The 20,549-nt window shown below is 40.7% G+C and overlaps 2 protein-coding genes across 4 annotated transcripts in view; both read right to left on the bottom strand.

Annotated features, from left to right (window-relative positions):
- The window catches only part of GAD2 (glutamate decarboxylase 2), a 49,266-nt gene extending 44,159 nt beyond the window's left edge, over nt 1–5,107 (bottom strand). For all 3 annotated transcript variants that reach the window (XM_034402447.3, XM_034402448.3, XM_034402449.3), the window contains exons 1-4: nt 4,526–5,107; nt 3,611–3,670; nt 3,208–3,360; nt 1,598–1,831 (exon numbers count right to left, since the gene is read on the bottom strand). In XM_034402447.3, the coding sequence (XP_034258338.1) occupies nt 1,598–1,831; nt 3,208–3,360; nt 3,611–3,670; nt 4,526–4,601 (523 nt within the window). In that variant the 5' untranslated portion in view covers nt 4,602–5,107. The remainder of the gene's footprint in view (nt 1–1,597; nt 1,832–3,207; nt 3,361–3,610; nt 3,671–4,525) is intronic.
- Nucleotides 5,108–9,265: 4,158 nt separating this feature from the next.
- The window catches only part of MYO3A (myosin IIIA), a 92,768-nt gene continuing 81,484 nt past the window's right edge, over nt 9,266–20,549 (bottom strand). The window contains exons 26-28 of the mRNA XM_060684219.2: nt 16,096–16,142; nt 12,155–12,298; nt 9,266–9,508 (exon numbers count right to left, since the gene is read on the bottom strand). Of these exons, the coding sequence (XP_060540202.2) occupies nt 9,394–9,508; nt 12,155–12,298; nt 16,096–16,142 (306 nt within the window). The 3' untranslated portion in view covers nt 9,266–9,393. The remainder of the gene's footprint in view (nt 9,509–12,154; nt 12,299–16,095; nt 16,143–20,549) is intronic.

Raw genomic sequence — 20,549 nt, 5'->3', positions numbered from 1 at the left:
CTCATTTGCAATCAGGGATGGGTGGATGAATCCTAAATCACTCCGTCGACCCAGTTACACAACCAATCATGGCTCCCCCATTCTGATCTGGCAGGAATATTCTTAAAAATAACTGATGCCAAACGTACAGCCCGGAGGCAAGAAGAGAAAGGAAACCTAGTTAGCAACGAAATTCAAGACAGGGCAGCTTGAGCAATAAAGAAAGCGGGTGCCACATCAAGATCCAACCAAACGCCTAAATTTGGCACCCGTTTTTCTCGATCTTCTCCCCCAAATTTGTAAACCGAAGCAGAAGAACTATGCACGAATAAAGAGAGACTGCGCGGCTCTAAGGCTTGGCTTCGGGGAGACCTCCTTCCATTGGCATCTCGAGAAGCGGGCCATCAGCCGCGAAGATCGTGCAAGAGCCGCCCCGCCCCGCATTGGCTTACTCCCAAGAAGGCGTTCAGCCACTTTCATCTCTGCCAGGAAGAGAGCCAAGTGTCCCATGAAAGCAGAAGAAGAGGGAGAAGAAAGCGAGAAGAACAGTAACCTCTACAAAAAATTAGTGTCTGGACGAGGCTTCCTTCACCAGTTGGTTGCCTCCGAGATGCTCTGGAATACAAGTCTTGTCACTCAGCCAACACCGCCATAGGAGTCAGTGTGATTTGGTGATACTAGCTAGGGTTGAGGGAACTAACTCATTGGGGAGTGAGTTCGCCCACAGAGTGATAGCTACCGTTTGCTATGGACATCACGGTATAATGACAACAATAGAATATTGTATGACCGGGCGCAATCGAGGAAGTCTCCTATTCAATAGATACCTCATTTCTTGCCCTGTTGCTCTGCTCCGCGTTTTCTTTATTCTCCTCTTCGGCTGCGACCATCCCTTTGTTCCCACCCACCCTCCACCCCAAAAGCGATTGCCTCACGGGTGATTTATAGCGTTTTCGAGGGTCACTCAGCCATCGCTGTGGCGCTATAATGTCTGTCTTATTGATATATTGGCACAGCAATGGTCAGGTGACACTATAAGACGCCATCAATCATTAGTGTGGCATGGCCTATATACTGTTTCAGTCTAGCCATGGACTGGCACGCGTTTACTCTCCGCCCTACTCCAGCCAATTCCATTTGGGTCGGATTTATCCAGCCAGAAAATACTTAAAAATTCCTTTAAAAAGCGAAAGAAACAGAAATAACGGACCTCCGGTTAGCTATACACACTGTGCCGGAGGAGATATAAAGAAAGGGGGTGGGATGGGGTGGGGAAGGGGGTTTACTTTCCAAATGGTGCACTTTTTGAAGGGGGGGAAGTGGGGAGGAAGAGGAAGGTTCTGTCCTCAGAATCAAACCTGCCCCCCTCCTCTGACAAACACGGCAAGCAATTGTTGTCCTTCAAGTGTCCGGCCTCTCACTGACCGCCACTGTCCTGAGTCCTACCCACTAGTCGCGGCGGAATCGAATTAATGCCGCTCCCCCTCTTCCCTCGCCCTGCCCAGAAATTGCAGCTCTTTCCCTTAAAGGCCCAGCACGAAAAGGCTGCAGCGCCCAACATGATCAATAGAGAAAAAATCGGCCCTATGTTGGTGGCGGTTGGCCGAGCCCGGCATACCTGTTTTGATGGCGTATTTCAGCGCCGTCCTGCAGGTCAGCAGAATTTCCTCCAAGGTTTGGGGCTGATCCGCCAATTCCCAATTATATTCCTGAAGCAGCTCGTTTGGGTAGTGGAAATCAATCACTTTAGTGGTTCGGTCGAAATTCTTCACCATATACTGGAGCAAAATGTCCATCACATCTTGTAGGAAAGCCAAGGTGATCGCTTCCCCATCTGAAGCAGGCAGAAGATCTGCACCGAAGGAACAAACAGGATGCGACCCTTTCAGATTTATGCTTAGGATAAAAACAGCCAAGGCAGACTGTATTTATTTTAAAGTCATTCCTTTACCCTGTAATAATTTGCAGGTCCTTAATATATCTAAACGGTTTGTTGTTTGTATAAACATACAGTTCAAATCGCTGGAATGGGAGAGACACACGATTATGAAATATACTTTCAGGTCACTGTCAACACAGTGTCACTGTCATTGTCAACACAGAAATCAATATTTAAGAATTAATATTTTAACTATTTGACATGTAATTTTTTTTAAAAAAATCAAACAGTTCTGTTTGAAAAATGAGACACATACTGCCAATACCGTTACTCCCCTCTCCCTTAATTTAGGTTTATAAAATGACTTAAAATCTATTTGGTTGCTGTTCTCTTCCAAGTGGTGCTGAATTAAAGGTCAATTTGACAACAGTTCTCCGACAACGAACAATGTTACGGGATGCGGAGCCAGTGGCATTATTCGAACCACCTTCTGTGTGATGTCAAAGAAGGCCATTTATTAGTTATTGCCATCCAGCAATGTAGGGTACATTGTTTTCAAATAGATTCATTGAGCCAGAATGATTCATGTCCCATAAATATTCTTCTTGGCAAGCACTTCCAAATTTAAAAGACTGATTTAAAAGACTGATTCAAAATTTCTACATTTCTCCCTCCACCCCTCTCGCGCGCGCGCACACACACACACGTTGTCCACAGGCCTATTCTGAGTATTTCTTGGCCCTGGAGAGATGTGATGGGATTTGAAATTAAACAATTTAGGAATAGCTCATAAAACAAATAAAAAACAACAACAACCCATTCACTGTAGGAATAGTTGTATTTAAATGAAGATAAACTAATTTATTTGGCTTGGAATCAACGGGAACTTTTTCGGGCAGTGTTTTCGGAGTTAATATGAAGCCAGTCTAGTCCTTGCTTAGGTAGATTTCAACTGATTTTCCAACGTTGGAATCATTGCGATATAGAAAGAATGTATATAAAAATGGAGACGGAAGGGGAAGGGAAGGGCTGGCATCTCTGCGAAATCGGAAAACAGATCCGCCCCCCCCCTTTTTTTTATCTTCTGGTGGCTGAATGAGAATACAGGGACGTTCTGGCAGAGCTGGCATCTGATCTCCGTTCCTTTTGCAAGACGGGGTGGCGCACGCCTCACCTCGAGGGAAAATGAGTGACAGAATGCCCTTTGGTGTGGAACTACCCCACTTGCTCTACTCCCCCTTAAAGAGAAATAGAAACCACCAAAGGCGGGAGGGCTTCCAAAACGTCTGACTACCACCCTCCTTTTAAGACTCCGCTGCCAAGTCCTGGGCCGGCTGGAGACCAATTACCTGAGGCGTGCAGGAAAGCATAGCTGAGCTCTCCTTTCTGGCAAGCGCAAGGCTTTTTGCTGCAGGTACAAGCCCCCTTTCTGGCGGCCGAACCAGGGTCTGCCTTCGTCTCTCCCGTTTCCGTGGTCTTGTCGCCATCTCCGTAGAGCAGCGCTAACAAAGACACAAAGGGCGAAGCGTCAATGGCACCGCGGGGACTGGAGCGAAACGCCCCCCCCTCCTCCCCAATTCCAATGTCTCCCCCCTGCCTCCACGCCTCGAAGGATCGCCAAATCTCCATATTTCCCGGGAAAGCGTCCTTGAGACTTCGGGGAGATTACTTTGATTGCCGAAATTATCATCATTATTACTTAAAAAACGGTTCTTTCGGTGATTTGGGGACCCTCTTGGGGTAGATGCTTACCGCAGAGTTTGGTTGAAATGCCTCCGGTAAACTTCTGGGCAGCCTGGCACCAGGCTTTGGCTAAGGACAGAGGAGAACAATATATTGGCATTAGATGGATGAGTGGATTTCAGCGGATAGATCTTATCACACTATAGACTACATTCTTTATTTCTTTCGATCAGTCCTATGAGTGAGTGGAGTGAGGGTCCATCGGCTGCAACCCTCTCAGAGGCTTTTGCGTCCTGAGCAGTGTGCTTTAGGATAGAGCTGCGCGGGTTGCTTTTTGCCTTTTCCCTCTGAGAAAGATTTTAAACTCAAGAAAGCAAGGCTCAACCGCTCTTTCCGTGGATTGCCCTTAAATCCGAGGGATGGGTGGGTGATGTAACACCTATAACTTTCTAAGAGGGCCTTTTGCAGCCGACCACAGCTTCCATCATCCCCAGCCAGCACCCTTGCCCATATCTCTCTAGCGATCTTATTTGTAGCCCGCGGCTCAAGAAAAGCAGTATAGCGGCGCATCCAGGGTTGCCAACCTCATCACCTGCACCCACCCAGCCCGCCCTTCTTTCCACTTCACTTTGCGACGTTAGTGAGGTTTGGCGCGTCTCCTCGTCGCCGCCTGAAAGCCCAGAGTTCACCCTCATTTCGACGCCCGGGCTGCCTTCCTTCGCCGGGGCAAGGTCTCCTTGGCCAGCAGGTAAATGTCTCTTGAGACTGACTGGGTTGTGATGGTCTGAAGCCCAGTCAGTTGAGGGGATCGGCAGTCGCTTCTCCTTTCAGGGCCAGAAAGGTCGAGATTGGACGGGGAGATGCCAAAAGTCCGGGAAGACTTAGGCGAAGAGCAACTTCGCGCGGACAGGTGGCTTCGGGTGGCCATCCGCTCTTCCGGCGGTCTGATTATGTGCCAGAGAAAGGCGGGCCGGAGATTCTTACCTGTACCTGGGTTGTCCGGATCGCCAGATCCCTCCTCAGTCCCGAAGGACCAAAAGCCAGCTCCCGGAGTTGCCATCTGAGGAGCCGCTGAGAAGCCGCTGAAGTGCAGCCGGAGCGCCTGGGCTGTGTGTGCGGGAGACAGAGCCGCCGCCGCGAAAGGCGGGACGAGGCGGGGGGGGGTGCGTGAGAGACCGGGGGAGGGGAGGAAGGGAAGGCGCGGGAGAAAGCGAGGCGAATGCGTTCGGGGAGAGGGTTGCAATGAGGACGCGGGCCTGATTCAGCGCGACGTGGACGGCGGATAGGCTCTGAGCGTGATTTCCTCTCTCACTGAAGACCTGGGCGCGCCAATTGGGCAGACACTCGTGCTGAGCGCTTTCCGCGCTACTGACCCGCCGCTGACTCGCCGTCAGAAGCAGTGGCTGAGAGGAGGCGCGACGGTGGCGGGAGCTTTGCCTTCAAGCGACAGTTAGCGAATGGCCACCTGCTGCTGTGATCCTAGCAGGCAGCAAAAGCAGCCCAGTCCAACTGGGGCTGCCTCAGGCTGCAGCAAAAAAAGTAAAGGAGCGCCGAAACAGGAGAGGCCCTTCAGGCGTTTGACAGCAGGGGAAAGACCGAGAGGAGGAGGAGGCAGGATTGGTAGTCTGCTCCGGTGGCCGTCTTGAAAGGGGAGGAGGATGCCTCGGATCACATCTGGATCCAGCCTTCAAGGGCTGTACCTAAGAGAGGGCGCCGCAGGGCGAGGTCAGGAATTCCTCGCACCACACAGGACGGAGAACAGAGGGATCGATACACATCACGCACGTCGCCCAGAGCCAGCAATGCGTGACTTGTATTTGGAGTGGCAACGTTGCTCAGGCTCAAAGCCTCCAACAACTCGGCGATCCATAATGAAAAAACAGATCTAGCAGGAACCACGATGGCTTCCTCTCCCATCTCCACCTTCTTTGAGGAGCACCAGCCACACTTCAGCTACTGCAGCACCTGGTTCTTCGGGCACTGAAAACCCTGTCCTGATTCTGTAGACATTTTGTGCTCCTGATCTGAACAGTTGGCCCAGCTAGAGATTTGCTGGACAGAAATAACCAGAGTCAATTTGGCCTAGGGAAAAAGTTACAAGCTGAGGGACACTTGTTGGCCATATCATCCACCAGAGATTTAAACAAGTGCTTTTCCTCATCTCAGTTAGTGATGCTATAGCTAACAGTAGAGTAGGGCAAATCTCTCTCCATTGCCAATTTGCCTGGTTTGTCTGTTCCTCTATGTCAGAAGAAAGTTTCTGGCCATCTGTTTTCTATTTTAAAACAAGCCTTGGAGACTGCATTAAAAAAATCTGACAACCACCAGTCAGGAATCCTTGTATGACCAGGATCACAATTTTCATGTGTCATAGGACCAACTCAAGCATTTAGCCACTTTATGAGACAGTTCAGACAATTTCTGCTTTCTTTGTGGCTTGTGAGCCAAGCAGAAGCAGCAGTGTGGGAAACATACATCCTCAGTGATGGCAATCAGCATGAAAAACAAATGCTATATAGCTCCTTTATCTCTCTCCCTTCTGACACACACACCATTCTTATTTTGCCGTCCTATTGATTATGCCTGCTCCTGAACTCTTCAGCTCAATATATACATGGAAGAGGGGATGGGAAGGGAAGAAGGCCAAACCTTCAATACGTGAAAACACTACAGCTTTCCATCAGCTTTCTTTCTATGCTTTGGATGGAATTGGTTGACACTGCTGTCTGTTTTTCTTTTTAAGATAAATTAGATCATAACATGCTCAAGATATTGAGCTAGAAGTCTCCCCACCCTGGTATCTTCCAGAGCTGTTGAATTTCAGCTCCCATTATCATCTAGCCAACTGAAAAATGTGGAAGCATATTGGAGGGGCGATAAATCTTGCCTGGAGTGTGCTTTATCTCTGGGGTATCTGCAGGCAGATAATAGCTTTCAATTAATTTGTTGATGTACATCAAAGATGCCCTGTTGGTGAACTGATTTCACAGTATTCTTAGAGAGGCAGTGAATACATTGTCTGCCGGAATCAAAATGCACGGCTCCAAGACAAAAAATGTGTACTTGAACAGAGAAAATCAACATCAATGCTTCTCATACAGAGAGAGTATAATTTGGTGACATCTTTTGCCTCCACAGTAGTGAAGAAACGGGGAAGCATTCCCTATAGGGAAACTGATCTTGGTAGCTACTGTCTGCCATCTTCTTATCCTGTTCAAGTCCCTGGCTTGTGTCCATGGACAGGTAGCATGAGCAAGGACCTCAGCTGGCTGGTTGAAAAACAGATTTGTGAGTTAATGAACGGCAGAGACAAATTCATTAGTTTCTCTGTCAAGCTATGCTGCAGGCATTTACCACCAACTCTGGAGTGGCTGGAAGTGAGGCATTCTAGACTACTCACAAGTCCCACCATGGGTCCTGATCAGGATTAATTGGAGTTAGTCTAATGCCATTTGAGGTCAGTACATTTTCTGCCCGTTCCAACTGAGTTTGAGCAATCACATTTGGGCTCAAATCATGCAACAGGGTACTTTTTCCATGCCAGCTGTGATCAGAATGAAAACTGAGTCCTTCTATTCTCAGTGTTAATAGGAGCCCTCTTCCTCTCCCCCAACTGACATATTTTTGCACAGGCGTTGTTTCTTTGTAGCATGCTTACATTTAGGCTGGGATAAAATTCCCCATTTGAAATGTGATCATCTTCCCCTTTATAGCAAATGAAAAACAAAATCCAAGCATTGATTTCAAAGCATCCAATTAAAATAATCTCTAATTTTACTCTTAGTTTTTGCATTTTAATTGCCCATCTCTTATGGCAGTCTTAGCTGACTTTGGCTTGAAAATAAACTAAGTTAGGTGGGATCTGGTTAGTATTTAGAAATTCTCAGGACATTCAAGGGAAGAGGCCCAATGGGAAGGGTGGAAGAAAGCAAGGCAAATTTTTGACATACTGTTGCCAGCAAAACCACATGCTCAGAAATGTTAGAGGTCACACTATCCTGGTAAGGATTTTTTAATGTCCCATATTAAGGATGTGGTCATTTTCAAATCTGCTTGTGGGGAAAGCTGTTTCCTCTCGGGGAAAGCAGATTTGAAGCTATGGGGCCAGTCTCTCTTCCTTTGTTTGTACATGGAACATGGAGGCCTTTGATGGGCATCTGTAACACAGACACTGCAGAGTCTTATTTATCTCAGGGCTAGTTCATGTCTCAGTTCATTGAAGCAGGAGTCGCTTGCCTTTTAAATTGGCTAGAGGGAAAAAGCTAGTCTCTCTTCACAAGGGCAGAACTGGCTTAGATTTCTTCCTGTGGATGAGCAAGTAACAAAAAAATCACAATGGGCTTCAAAGTAGTGCAAGACGATCTTCGATGTTTTGTTCTCATTGGTCCTAAAATCAAATCCCAAAATAGTTTGGACTGAGACGTAAGCTCGTTAATTTCAACAATTCTATAGGATTTTTAGTAGATGTAGTCATCATCTCTCCTAGCTTTATACCCTGTAATGTTGTAATAATATAGGCCATGAATACATCTTTCCAAAATACACATTAGGAAGGCAATACACACACACACATCCACACATACAGAAACACAATTACAAGTGCATGCGCACGCGCGCACACAAATTCCCAATGCATTTCCCAGTTCATTGTGCTTGTCTCTTGCCTTTTAACACAGTCACTATACTAATGAAAACCAAAGCTATTATTTATATGGATTGTAATTTTAGTTACTACAAAGAACTTGATGGCGTGGCTGTAATTTCACAATTTCTCTTTTTAATAGTATATGTATATTCCATTTACGAAAGTGGCATTATGTAAAATGTCTTTGTTACACCATAACCATTTGAGCTAGTGGCTGCAGGATAATCTGGTCAAAACATGAGAGAAAATAATTTTTCCCACTGTGCAGAGACCCTACAAGTCAATTTTGAACTACTCATGCAAAACAACAACAACACAATCACTATGAAGCACATGATTTTTTTTTGCTCTAATACAACCAGGGCAAAATAAATGAATCTGTACTGTATTTTGCGATCACAGTAGAGGAAAACTAAAGGTTTTTTTTTAAAGGAAAGAACCTCTAATTACCAGATTTGTAGGAAGAGGATACAAATCCCCCCTATAGTTCTCCCCTCTGAAATCATTGTTTCTCTACCCACAAAAGGGCTTAACTGATGTACAACATTTTTTGCTTGAATACAATGCCTACCAAAATGATGAATGATGATGGTTAGTTGTCACAGCTACAAACAGAGGCCACGTTTTACACGTATGTGTTTATCATGTCCATATGTCCATATGCTCATTTGAAAGTTGGTTCTCACAATAAAGTTGCTTCTTAAATTACCTGCACTGCCTCCACTATAGCCCCCAATCTTTTAACATTCAAGGCTTATTTCCTTATCCATTTACATTAATTAAACTAACTTCATCTGAACCATAATATGTAAGTGAAAGGTTCAAAGATCCAGGCAGATCATAAGCAATCTCACTATGTAGATAAAGCTATGCAAAACATATAGTAAAACAAAATGAAAAATAATGTACTTCCCCTTCCCTCCAAAACGAACTCTTAAGAGTTAGAGATAGTACAGGAGAGCAATATTTTTCATATCTGTTTGCATATTTAAACAAACAAACATTATAACAAAGCCTAGTGTCTCCCTTTGGAAAGAGGCTAAGATAGCATATTCATATACCCAAATACACAGCTAATATATGTATGTAGGAGGTTTATTCAAAAGAAAAGGATATGGGAATTCCATACGCCCCCCAGCAAAACAAAACAATAAGAAAAAAAGCAGAGATTTTGCTGAAGAAGAAGAACAAACAGTAGCAGCAGCTGCTAATATTTCTGAAGAAGGCGCCTGCGTTGAGAAGTCTTCCGGAGTAGCTTTTGGTAGTCAAAAGGATAATCTTCATCTTCATTCTCTTTCAGCGGGATCCCAGGGACCTTTGGCCTATGGATTACATTACAGAAACATTTTAGAAAGGGTAAATCAAAATATTTACCTCAGTATACACTATTAACTGACTGCTTAACTCTACCCTCAGGGGAAAGAAAATTTCCAGTTCTTTCACTCTGACAAAATATTGCCTTTTGCGGCAAGGGGAAATGTGCTATGTGTGAGGGAATGTCAAATAAAGACGATGTTTTATTCAATGGGCATGAAGTAACCAATTAAAAAGGATTACATGGAAGTGTTAGAAAAAAAAATAGGAATGAACTACTTGAGAGCCGCTCTGGTGTCCATTTGTTTTCTTAGCTGAATGTTGTTATCTTCAGTTTGAGAACTTGGGGGGGTCATTGTTTTTTTCAGATTACAGATATTTTGTTTTATAACAGGCAATTGGATCATATGATCAGTTGAGTCTTTCCAATCCCAGGCTTTTGGGAAATGATGGTGTTTAAGAATACATGAATGTTCTAGTGCAAAACTGTTTATACATGTAAATCATTATCTGATCTCATAATGATAGATAATGAGCATGCATGTATCAATCACAATCAGCTGACCATAAAGAAACTTACAGGTTTCTTGATTTTGCAGATATCTTAAAGTCACAGTGAAAAGTAGTATCTTAACATTGGGTCAGGAAATGGCTAGTACACAATTAGCTTTGTTCAGCAATTTGTATCTACTGGACAAATGTTACATAGGGTAGCTAGCTGTTAGACATACCAAAATGTACCTATTTAAGTCCATGGAGATTCTCAGTCATCCAGGTCATGGTTGTCCCAAAGGTGCTTTTTCAAGAGGCAACTGGACTTTCTGGTTTCAGGAAGTCTAGTTGCCTTCTTGAAAAAGCACCTTTGGGTGCCTATTTAAGTGCACCAAGCTTCTAGCTGCACTCTATGTAGTTGCAGTGTAGCTGCAACTTTTGTTTTACTGACAAATACCAGAATAAATGCCAGTTTTAATACTGCAAATGATGAAATCCCTGAGAATAGTGATTTAGCTAACAAGGCTTTGCATAGTTAATGAAATTCTAAAAGTTTATTTGCAACCTGTGAGATTTCCATTGAGAGAAATCCTGGAAACAAACAAACAAAGAATAAGTGTGTGTGCATGTGTATGTGTGTTGTGTGCATGTGAAAATAAAAAGTTTTGGCATTTGGACCTAAATCCCTTTTCATCAGATGAAACATGAGTTATCCACATTTGGTAGATGGGATATACAGCAATTATAGTGTCCATGAATCTGCAAGCTGCCAGCATCAACCATCTGATGAAGATAACCCTTACCCACAAAAACTTTAAAAACTGTAAGCGTGTAAATGAGAACTAAGTCTATTTCACTTGATGGCAAACACCCTGCTGTATGTATGTATGTGTTTAATATGCCACACATGTCACTGTTACAGCAACATTGGGTGGCTCGCAAAATAATAAAAAATAAAAAAGACAATACAAAGTACTTAAAATTAGAAAGGTTAAATAAGAAAGTAAAAACCAAAGGGACAGGCATACACAGATGGGAATCTTCTCTCTATCCCCATCAGCCATACCCAGTTACCCCAGGCCAACAGACAGATTTAATTTTAAAATTATATCAATATTTTAATCAAAGGAATAACATTTTGGATAACCATGTTATACAATAACAAAATTCTTCCTTTATATAACCCTGGAAGAAGCCAGATATAACTGTTCTTCTTTGATGAGTTTTACTTCCTTACTCAAACAATCATGTAATATTCCGTATCAGCTTCTCTAATTTCTAAGTCAAACAATCTACTGTGAGAAATGTCACATTTTCTTATGAGGCTGCATTTATCTTCTGCCTCTCTGAACTTCAAATAAGAGAAAGAGGTTTATTGGTTTCAAAGGCCTTTGAAGGGAATAAAGAGAGCATTAGAAAAACTGGCTATACACATCAATATGACTTATGGCCATCCTGACTTATGATTAAGCACTCTCATCCTTTACACATCTACTTGGAAGACCTAGCTTTATTCAAGAATTTTATACAGATTCTGCTGCACAACTAATGGATCTACCCTGTTTCTCTGAAAATAAGACATCCCCTGATAATAAGCCCAATCGGACTTTTGAGCGCATGCGCTAAAATAAGCCTCCCCCTGAAATTAAGTCCTTCCCGAAAATATTTAAATGCAGAGCTGGAAATCAGGTAAGACAGCAAGGGGAGCCTCATCTTGCTCCAGACGCCCCCAAATAATAAGACCTCCCCGAAAACAAGGCCAAGTGCTTATTTCGGGGTTAAAAAAAATATAAGACAGGGTCTTATTTTCGGGGAAAATAAGTACAATTCTACAAGCATGTACAATTAAAAACAGGCTTCTGGTGAACTCAATGGGATCTAAATTTTGAAAATGCAATTTTAGTTAGTCTGGGTATGTGTTTTTGAATTATGTCATGATGAGCTGCTGACATCCTTGGAGAACAGAATGTGAATTACTTAAACAAATAAATCCATTTGCATTCTTAAATTAAGTTAGTTATAGCTTCCATTTCATGATGATCTGTATGACCCCAATCTAAGTTACTGGTTGTATTGGAAGACTTCTTAAATAGGAAAAGTTCAACATGCCCCTATTTAACTTGGTAAATATTAAGATACTAATTTTTGGAGAAACTGCTCACCCTTCAGCACTCCTTAATGTTGCAGAGATAGGGTCTTGCAGGAGATTCTTTTCTCTTGTGCTGGCATTTCTATCCTTTGAGACGAAATCAGTAGATGAAAACTCTTGGTAGTACCGATCTTCTATATTCAGTATCCTGCCCAGACTATCAAAATAAATATTACATATGTATATGTAATATATATACATATATTACTACTATATATAGTAATATATATAAATACATGTATTACTACTACATATATTAATAAACTAAACCAAAATGTATTATGTACCATCTTATCAACTAAAAGAGATTGACTCCTATAGAAATATTACCTCTTTGTTATGTAGTTTATCTGTAAAGCTACAAAGCTACAAAGGGCAAAAGGAAAGCAACTTCCACAATAAAAGTAGATAAATTATCCTGGCTCAAATTATTTTAAGGGCAATGCTGATTCCCTTTTATATTTCACAAGTGACGTATTCAGCTCAATTCTGTGTTTATTTAAAATTTCACCTTCCTTATGTTTTTATAAGCCAATAAGTATATTTAAGACTGCAATTTTAAAGCACAATCCAAGTCACAACTAAAGGACTATAGACTTAATTATTTCTGAACACAGCCAATGGCAGCTAAAGTTTTGAGAAGCGGTTGGCACAATGTTAGCTGTTTTGGACTTCACTAGGTTAGGCAAGAAACTCTTGCTGGCAGTAGGACATATGTGGACTCCAGATGCCCTAAATCTTAGGCACTCAACCTGAAACCTTTCAAGATCTCACAGACATGTTGAACTTTTGTCAGATACTGTTCTAGAATGCTGAAATTTTGCGAGGTTCCAGTGACAATATGAGAGAGATGTTAGAAGAGATTTCAACTGATTGGAAAAAAAATGCAGGGAAAAGGCATGTGAAATATCACATACAATTGGCACTTGAGAAGCTGGTAACTGGTAACCCTGGACTGCACATAACAAAAGCATTTTGTACCATAGAAGGATAGGCTTCTTATGTTACACCAAGTCTTACTGTAAGTAAAAAAAAAAAAAAAAGTCCAGAGTTCTAAATGCCCCATTCAATACTGATAGGAAGTATGCACAAGTTAGTATTTCAAAGCTGTTCCATACTATAAGGTTCTACAATTACTGGGCAATTTTCTGAAACGCCATTTCTACTGATATAATTTGAAGTGCATTAGGCCTGTCTTTATAAGCCCCTATTTAGAAGGATTTATGTATTTAACATCGCTGTGCACCGACACTGCAGTTTGCAGGCAAGGCTTCCACTAAGCCTAGGCTGCAAGAGATTTAAATTCAGACTCCAGCATTTTGCCATATCACTAAGAAAGTGACATTATCAGGGCTATGTCAGGCTGAGAAATAAATGAATAGCTTATATTGATCAATAAGAGCACAGAAATAATCACTGTGCATATGTTTAACACTCATTATGAAAGAGAGAGCTTGATTTTAGTAAGCAAGTGCCTGGATTAAGAACGCCCCAATTTATGGATGGCATCAAGGGTGAAATGCTCCCGGTTCGGACCGGATCGCCTGATTTGGTAGTGATGGAGGCGGGTGGTTCGGAGAACCGGTAGCAAAATCCCTGCCCCCCGCCATGCCCAGATGAGCTGCACAATCGTCAGAGGCTTTTTTTTTTTACTTTTAAAAGCATTTTTTCTACCACCTCTTTAGCCGAAAAAATGCTTTTAAAAGTAAAAAAAAAAAAGCCTCTGATGATCGCGCAACTCAGCTGGGATCCTCAAAGGTTTTTAAAAGCATTTTTTCTATAACTTCTTCAGAGGTTGTAGAAAAAATGCTTTTAAAAGCCTCTTGAGGATCCCAGCTGAGTTGCCTGATCGGCAGAGGCTTTTTTTCTTTTAAATGCCTCTGAAGATCTAAGCTGAGTTGCCTGATCGTCAGAGGCATTTAAAAGAAAAAAAGCCTCTGCCGATCAGGCAACTCAGCTGGGATTGTCAGAGCCTTTTGAAAGCATTTTTTTACAACCTCTTTGCTGAAGAGGTTGTAAAAAAAATGGTTTTAAAAGTAAAAAAAAAAAAATTGGCCACACCCACCCAGTCACATTACCCCCCCAAGCCACCCCCACAGAACCGGTAGTGACAAATTTTAGACTTCACCACTAGATGGCATGTAATGGCATGTAGTTAATAATGGAACCTATTGTTGCAAAATTCAAGTTAAATACACAATGATTCAGATTAAGCAAACAATACCACGTATATAGTATTATACAATATAGATAGTCCTTGATTTATGATTGGTCACTTAGCAATGAAATTCTGATGGACTAGGGATACTTGTGACCCAGAATCAAAGTTCTGATAACCGTTGTGATCATGTTATTGCAATTTGGGCATTTGGAAACTTGTTTGCCTTTATGGCCATTTGCAGTGTCATGGGGTCATGTGATCAAAATTTACAATGTTATTTTTTGCTAGAAACCGGCATTTACTTCCTGTTTTCAGAAGAAAAAAAAAATTGCAGACAGTGGATTTCCTTAATATCCAGGGCATTCATTTAGTGACATTCACAAAAAAGGTTGCAAGATTGGATGCAATCACATAGTGACCTGCTTAATAACTGACTCAACTTGCAACTGTAATTCCAAGTTTAATTATGATTGTAAACTGAGGACCTGTAATACTGTTCCAGCTTACATAGAAGTTCAATTGAAGGACAGATTTTGGGAAGGTTCTTAAACTGAAGACTAACTGTAGCACAAGGTACCTCCTATTTACAATCCATGGCACTGGATTCTTTTTATTTGCTATAGGCTTGATAGAGTCTATCCAAAATGCAAAACATATACAGCTACTTGAAATAAACATAATATGGTTGTTTCAGGGAATAATGAGACCTTCATCAAGAAGTGAATTGAAAGTGAGAGTAGTTTTATGTAGCAAGCGTTACTTTGTATTTGCTTGCTATTTCTTGAATGCACCAATGTAATGTAAAAACAGGTGTCTATGGGTATCAGGACCATGAACTGAATGAGTGTCTAAAAGAAAAAGTCCAACATTTTTTCCCCAGTGTCATGTCATTGATTCAAATTTCACTCTCCTGCTCTACTATTTATTTTCAGAAGGAAAACTTATATGGATGAAATGAGATGAAAATTTACTTGCAATAAAATGGAAATGTAAAAACGTTCAGTATTTTGTTTGGATTTAGTATATTCTCCAATTTATGGACAAGTGACACTAGGAAACTATAATGCATGAATAAACTAAAGGTTTCAAAATTCAAGAATAAATGTTCACCAATTAGCAATGTTAACGTGTCATGTCAACAGTGGAATCTTGATTTATTGGATATCGATTCAATGGATACAACTACTATGGACCAAATTCTATAGTGATTTGAATATTTTGCATGATGATATGTATCATTTGTTTAGTGACTGTTCAAAGTTACAATGGCACTCAAAAAAGGGCTTTACAACCGGCCCTTGCACTTATGATCATTGCATCATCCCCATGATCAGGTCATCAAAATTCAAATGCTTGACAAACTGCATGTATTTATGATGGTTGCAACATCCTGAGGTCATGTGATCATCATTTACAACTTTCTCAGCTGACTTCTGACAAGCAAAGTGAATAGAAGCCATATTCATTTAATGACGGTGTGATTCACTTAACAACTGCAATGATTTGTTTAATAACTATGGCAAAAAAAGGTAGTAAAATTGGGTGCAACTCACTTAACCTAGCTTAGCAAAGAAAATTCTAGAGGATAAATTGAAGCTTTTATTTGGGATTGGTTGTATGACAACATCACTAAACAGATGTCCAGTTGCAACAATATACTCCTCTTTTAACAGATACCCCTACTGTTGGGTCTACACCCCTCAGTTAGTCTACATGCCATTTTTTTCTTCAATTTCAATGTATTCCTGTTATTACCTCACAATATTGCTGCATCTTACTGAGAAGACAATTACCTGTTACTTCTTGCTTTTCGCCTTTCATCTTGCATAGACGAGAATTTCTGAAAAAATATTTCAAATGAACATCAACATGATAAAACATTGTACACATTAAACAGTATCAATTTACTTCTCATTAATATCCATAAATAAGGACTACTATAAATCTGATCGTTGTTAGTTTATGGTCAATACTAATCTGGTTTAGTCTACCTGTGTATCAATCTGCAAATTTCTAATAATTTACACAATTGCTCTTAAATGTAAGTTTTGTATACCAATTTATCCCAATTTTGAATCCCAATTTATCCCAAAATCTGCATTTCTAGTGTGTATACACTGAAAGACGATTACATTTCAATCACTTGACTGTTTTGGGAAATGGAAGTGAGGCCGGGGCACTTACTGTATAATCATAACTTCCATCACTATCTGCTTAGAGTCTGTCTATCATCAGAAGGGAAAACATGTTCACTTAGGAATTTTGGGAGTTGAAGTCCACACATCATAAAGCTGCCAAGATTATAAAGCCCTGGATTGAATAAATGTGTCCCATTCAGCCAATTGGTTTACCGGAATCTTCCTTCTGAGGAGAAATCTGTTCTCCTTTTTCAAGGAGTAAAATAAATCCTGAGAATGATAATTATTTTGACCCCTTGCAGCTTTGCAAGCAAGAATTACTTAGGCCTTAGCACAGACATCCCTGACAAACCAAAATTTAGATGATTTGGAATAGGAATTCTGAGCAGACAGAGGGTTAGTTTTAAGCATTTCTGCACTGAACTAATAATGCGTTTAAAACATAAAGCTTTAGATTCATTTAAGGCTGACTCATTTTACCATTTAAAAGGCTTAAAGATTCCCTGTTTTGTCGTGACTGACTCAAGGGGTTGGTGCTCATCTGATTCTCAACTGTGGGAGGCTGCATTGTCTGAGAGACGTTTCCATCATCATGTGGCCAACATGAAAATATGGAATGCAGTAACTTTCCTGCCAAAGTGGTACTTATTTATCTACTCACAGTTGCTTGCTTTCAACCTGGGGTGAATGTTGCATGATACTCAGGTCTCAAACCCAGGCTGTTTCAAGTTGACAAACTCAGCATCTTAACCACTAAGCCATCATGGCCCCTCTCCCCCTATTTACCATTTAGCCACTTCTATAATCTTCCATGGCTAATGATGATGTTCCATGAAAACATTACAAAGAATAAATTATGGCACGAAATTTAATTAATGAATTATACAGGCCCTTGTCAATCCAAATTCCACCTTCAGTTTCTGGCTCCCAGTTCAATCTAATGCATATACAAAGGTGGCTTTATTTACTAAGCATTCCATCTATTGCTCTCATAATTAGAAATGAATAACCAAATTGAGCAAGTTAAAACTGTCAAGTACCTAGGCATGTATTTCAGTCTTTAGCATGCTGGAATTTCAGTCTTGAAACCATGGCAGAAGTTTAAAAAGCTTCTATTGCATTAAACAGGTAGGCAAGCGATACTAGGGAATAATTACATGCTGGTAGCATTTAAATTACTTAAAGCCAAGGTAATAAGCCTTCTGTTCTAAGGTGCACAGTAATGCATGTACAATGATATTGCCACAGTAGAAATAATTCAATCTAAATTTCTAAGATTTATTCTCAGAGTTCCTTGTTCAACAGAAAACGCATTTCTTCAGCTAGAACTTGTTCTACAGAGTACTTCTGCTGAGGCCTGTTTGAAACTTTGCCTGTTTAAGTACTAGCCCAAATACACTGAAGTGATTTTTTGGCCCAGCTTATACTGCTAGACAGACAAAGTTTTTCTCACAGAAGAACAAATGATACCTGATTTGTTTCACTGTGTTTTACCCTCAATCCACATACAGGTGGCTCTCAGAAACATGTGGAATGAAGTAAAGCAGAGAACGTTTTGATGCACTGTGATGGAGCACTTAGCATTTTTGTTGTTTTTTATTTTGAATGAAACGTAAAGGTTTATTGATGTTATCACTTCCAACATTATCTGGATGAATTGGATAATTAAGTGATAGAATTGATATCTCACACCTCTGCTACAATGAACTTACTGATCTGCTTCTTATTATTCCCAAGTAATTTTATCATAACTTGTGTCCTTCCACAGAAGGCTGTTTATACTGACATACTTAGATGTCCTGACCTTGATGGTGTTCACTGAGAGATTTGATAATATTCTACACTAGGAGCCTTTATATATAGTCGTGACACTGAAACTGAATCAATTGCACATGCACTTCTGAATTGTCCAATTTATTGTTTCTGGAAGTTGTAAGATGTGATTCTCTAGAATCACAAATCACTTGAGCTGGCCAGAATAGGCCACTGTGCATTTCCTATTAAATGAACAATATTTATAAATCCTATTTATGTGGTTAAATTCTTTACTATAAAAATTATGTCAGAACTTTCTGTATCTGAACTAAAACGTGGAGCTCTTGTCTCACAATCAGGAGGTTGTGAGTTCGATCCTAGGTAGAGGCAGATGTAGGGTGTTGGGCAGGAGGTTGGACTTGATGACCTGCAAGGTCCCTTCCAACTCTATTAATCTGTTAAATGTTATTTATTTCATTTTTTATCCCATATTTATTACTTTTATAAATAACTCAAGGCAATCAATATATATACTACTACTTTCTCCTCCACATCATCAAACTGTGAGGTTAGTTGGGCTGAAAGATAATGGCTAGCCCAAAGTAATCCAGCTGGCTCTCATGCCTAAGGCCAGACTAGAACTCACAGTCTTCTGGTTTCTATGGCAGCACCTTAACCACTACACTTATGCTTAGTTTTATTATAAACAGGACTTTTATGTTAGATGTTTTGTATTTTAACAGTTTTATTTCATGCACATAAACAAACAATCAATGTAATAATTGTCTCCTCTTTTCTTTTTCTAACAGTTTCTAACAGTGGGCAATGCTGAAACTTAAAGCCTTTATTCTTAATCTTGTACATTTCATCATTTAAAACCTTTATGAAATACTGAAAACGCAGGATCCGTATTTCCCCAACCGTGCTTCCTTCTCCCCAAAATGCTAAAGTCTACAATTCCTGCCCAACTTTAAACACTGTAATTCCAACGCATTTCAAGGTTGCTTTATGGCTAATCTGTATTTCAGATTCAGAGAATCTATTTTTGTTTTTAGCTTTGATTTCTGCTATACTTCTTCCAAGAAGGAAATGAATGGGATATAGAATGAAATAGGTGTAGAGTAGATATGGTAGTACCATGATTACAGTATGACCCTGTAGAATAAATAGTTCTGATGTAATGCCAGTTAAGGCAGTTTAAAGCACTGAAAATAGGACTAAAACCTGAAAAATCCTTTAGTGATGACTGACAGTAATCTAAAATGTATAATACAATTTAGATGAGGGGATAGAAAGGAACTCATCAAATATGCAGATAACATCACGCTGACAGGAATAGCCAAACACTGCAGAAAATAGGCTTAAAAAAGAAGGATCTTGACAGACTTGAACACTGGGCCCTATCTAACAAAATAAAATTCAGTGGTGAAAAAAAAAGGCTCTACACTTAGGCATGAAAAACCAAATGCATGGGTATAGAATAGGTAGTATCTGGTTCAAGAGTAGGAATTGTGAGAGGGACCTTAACAGTCCTAGAAGACAATCACTTCAATATGAGCCAGCAGTGTGCTACAGCAGCAAAGAAAGCTAATTTTAAGCTGCATCAACAGACAGATAAAATAAAAATCATGTGAAGTGTTAGTATCAATTTATAGTGCTTTGGTAAGATAATATGTGGAATATTGCATCCAATTTTGGTTGTCACATTGTAAAAAAAATTGTTGAGATTCTAGAAAGAGTGCAGAGAAGAGCAACAAAGTTGATCAGATCTGGAAGTTAAGGCATATGAAGAATGGTTGAAGGAATTGGGTATATCCTAATTTAATGAAAAGAAGGACTGGGGTAATAGGGTAGAAGTGTCACAATATCTAAGGAACTGACCAGGGATGACATCCAGCAGGTTCTGACAGGTTGTGGAGAACCAATAGTGGAAATTTTGAGTAGTTCAGAGAATAGTAATTCAACTACCACCTCTGGCTGGCCCCAGAATGGCGAGGGAATGGGGATTTTGCAGTATCCTTTCCCTGGAGTGGAGTGGGAATGGAGATTTTGCAATATCCTTTCCCAATGAGTGGGGAGGGAATAGGGATTTTGCAGTATCCTTCTCCTGCCATGCTCACCAAGCCACACCATGCCCACCAAGCCATGCCCACAGAATGGTAGTAAAAAAATCTGAATTTCACCACTGGAACTGACATAAAGAAAAACACCTGAAGCAGAACAAGAAGCCTCCATATCTGTTTATGGAATACCCTATCATTCTAGTTAAGGCCATTCTTACTGGGAATTCCTCTTAAGGTTGAAGCCTTTGGAAGGTTTGGAAGCCTTTCCAAATACCACTTATGAGCAGGTGG

Source organism: Pantherophis guttatus, chromosome 4 (genome assembly GCF_059756535.1).
Source record: "Pantherophis guttatus breed Tessera chromosome 4, ASM5975653v1, whole genome shotgun sequence".
In the NCBI taxonomy this organism is placed as follows: domain Eukaryota; kingdom Metazoa; phylum Chordata; class Lepidosauria; order Squamata; family Colubridae; genus Pantherophis; species Pantherophis guttatus.
The sequence above is the reverse complement of the archived record's forward strand: the minus strand, read 5'-3'. Positions and strand labels throughout refer to the sequence as shown.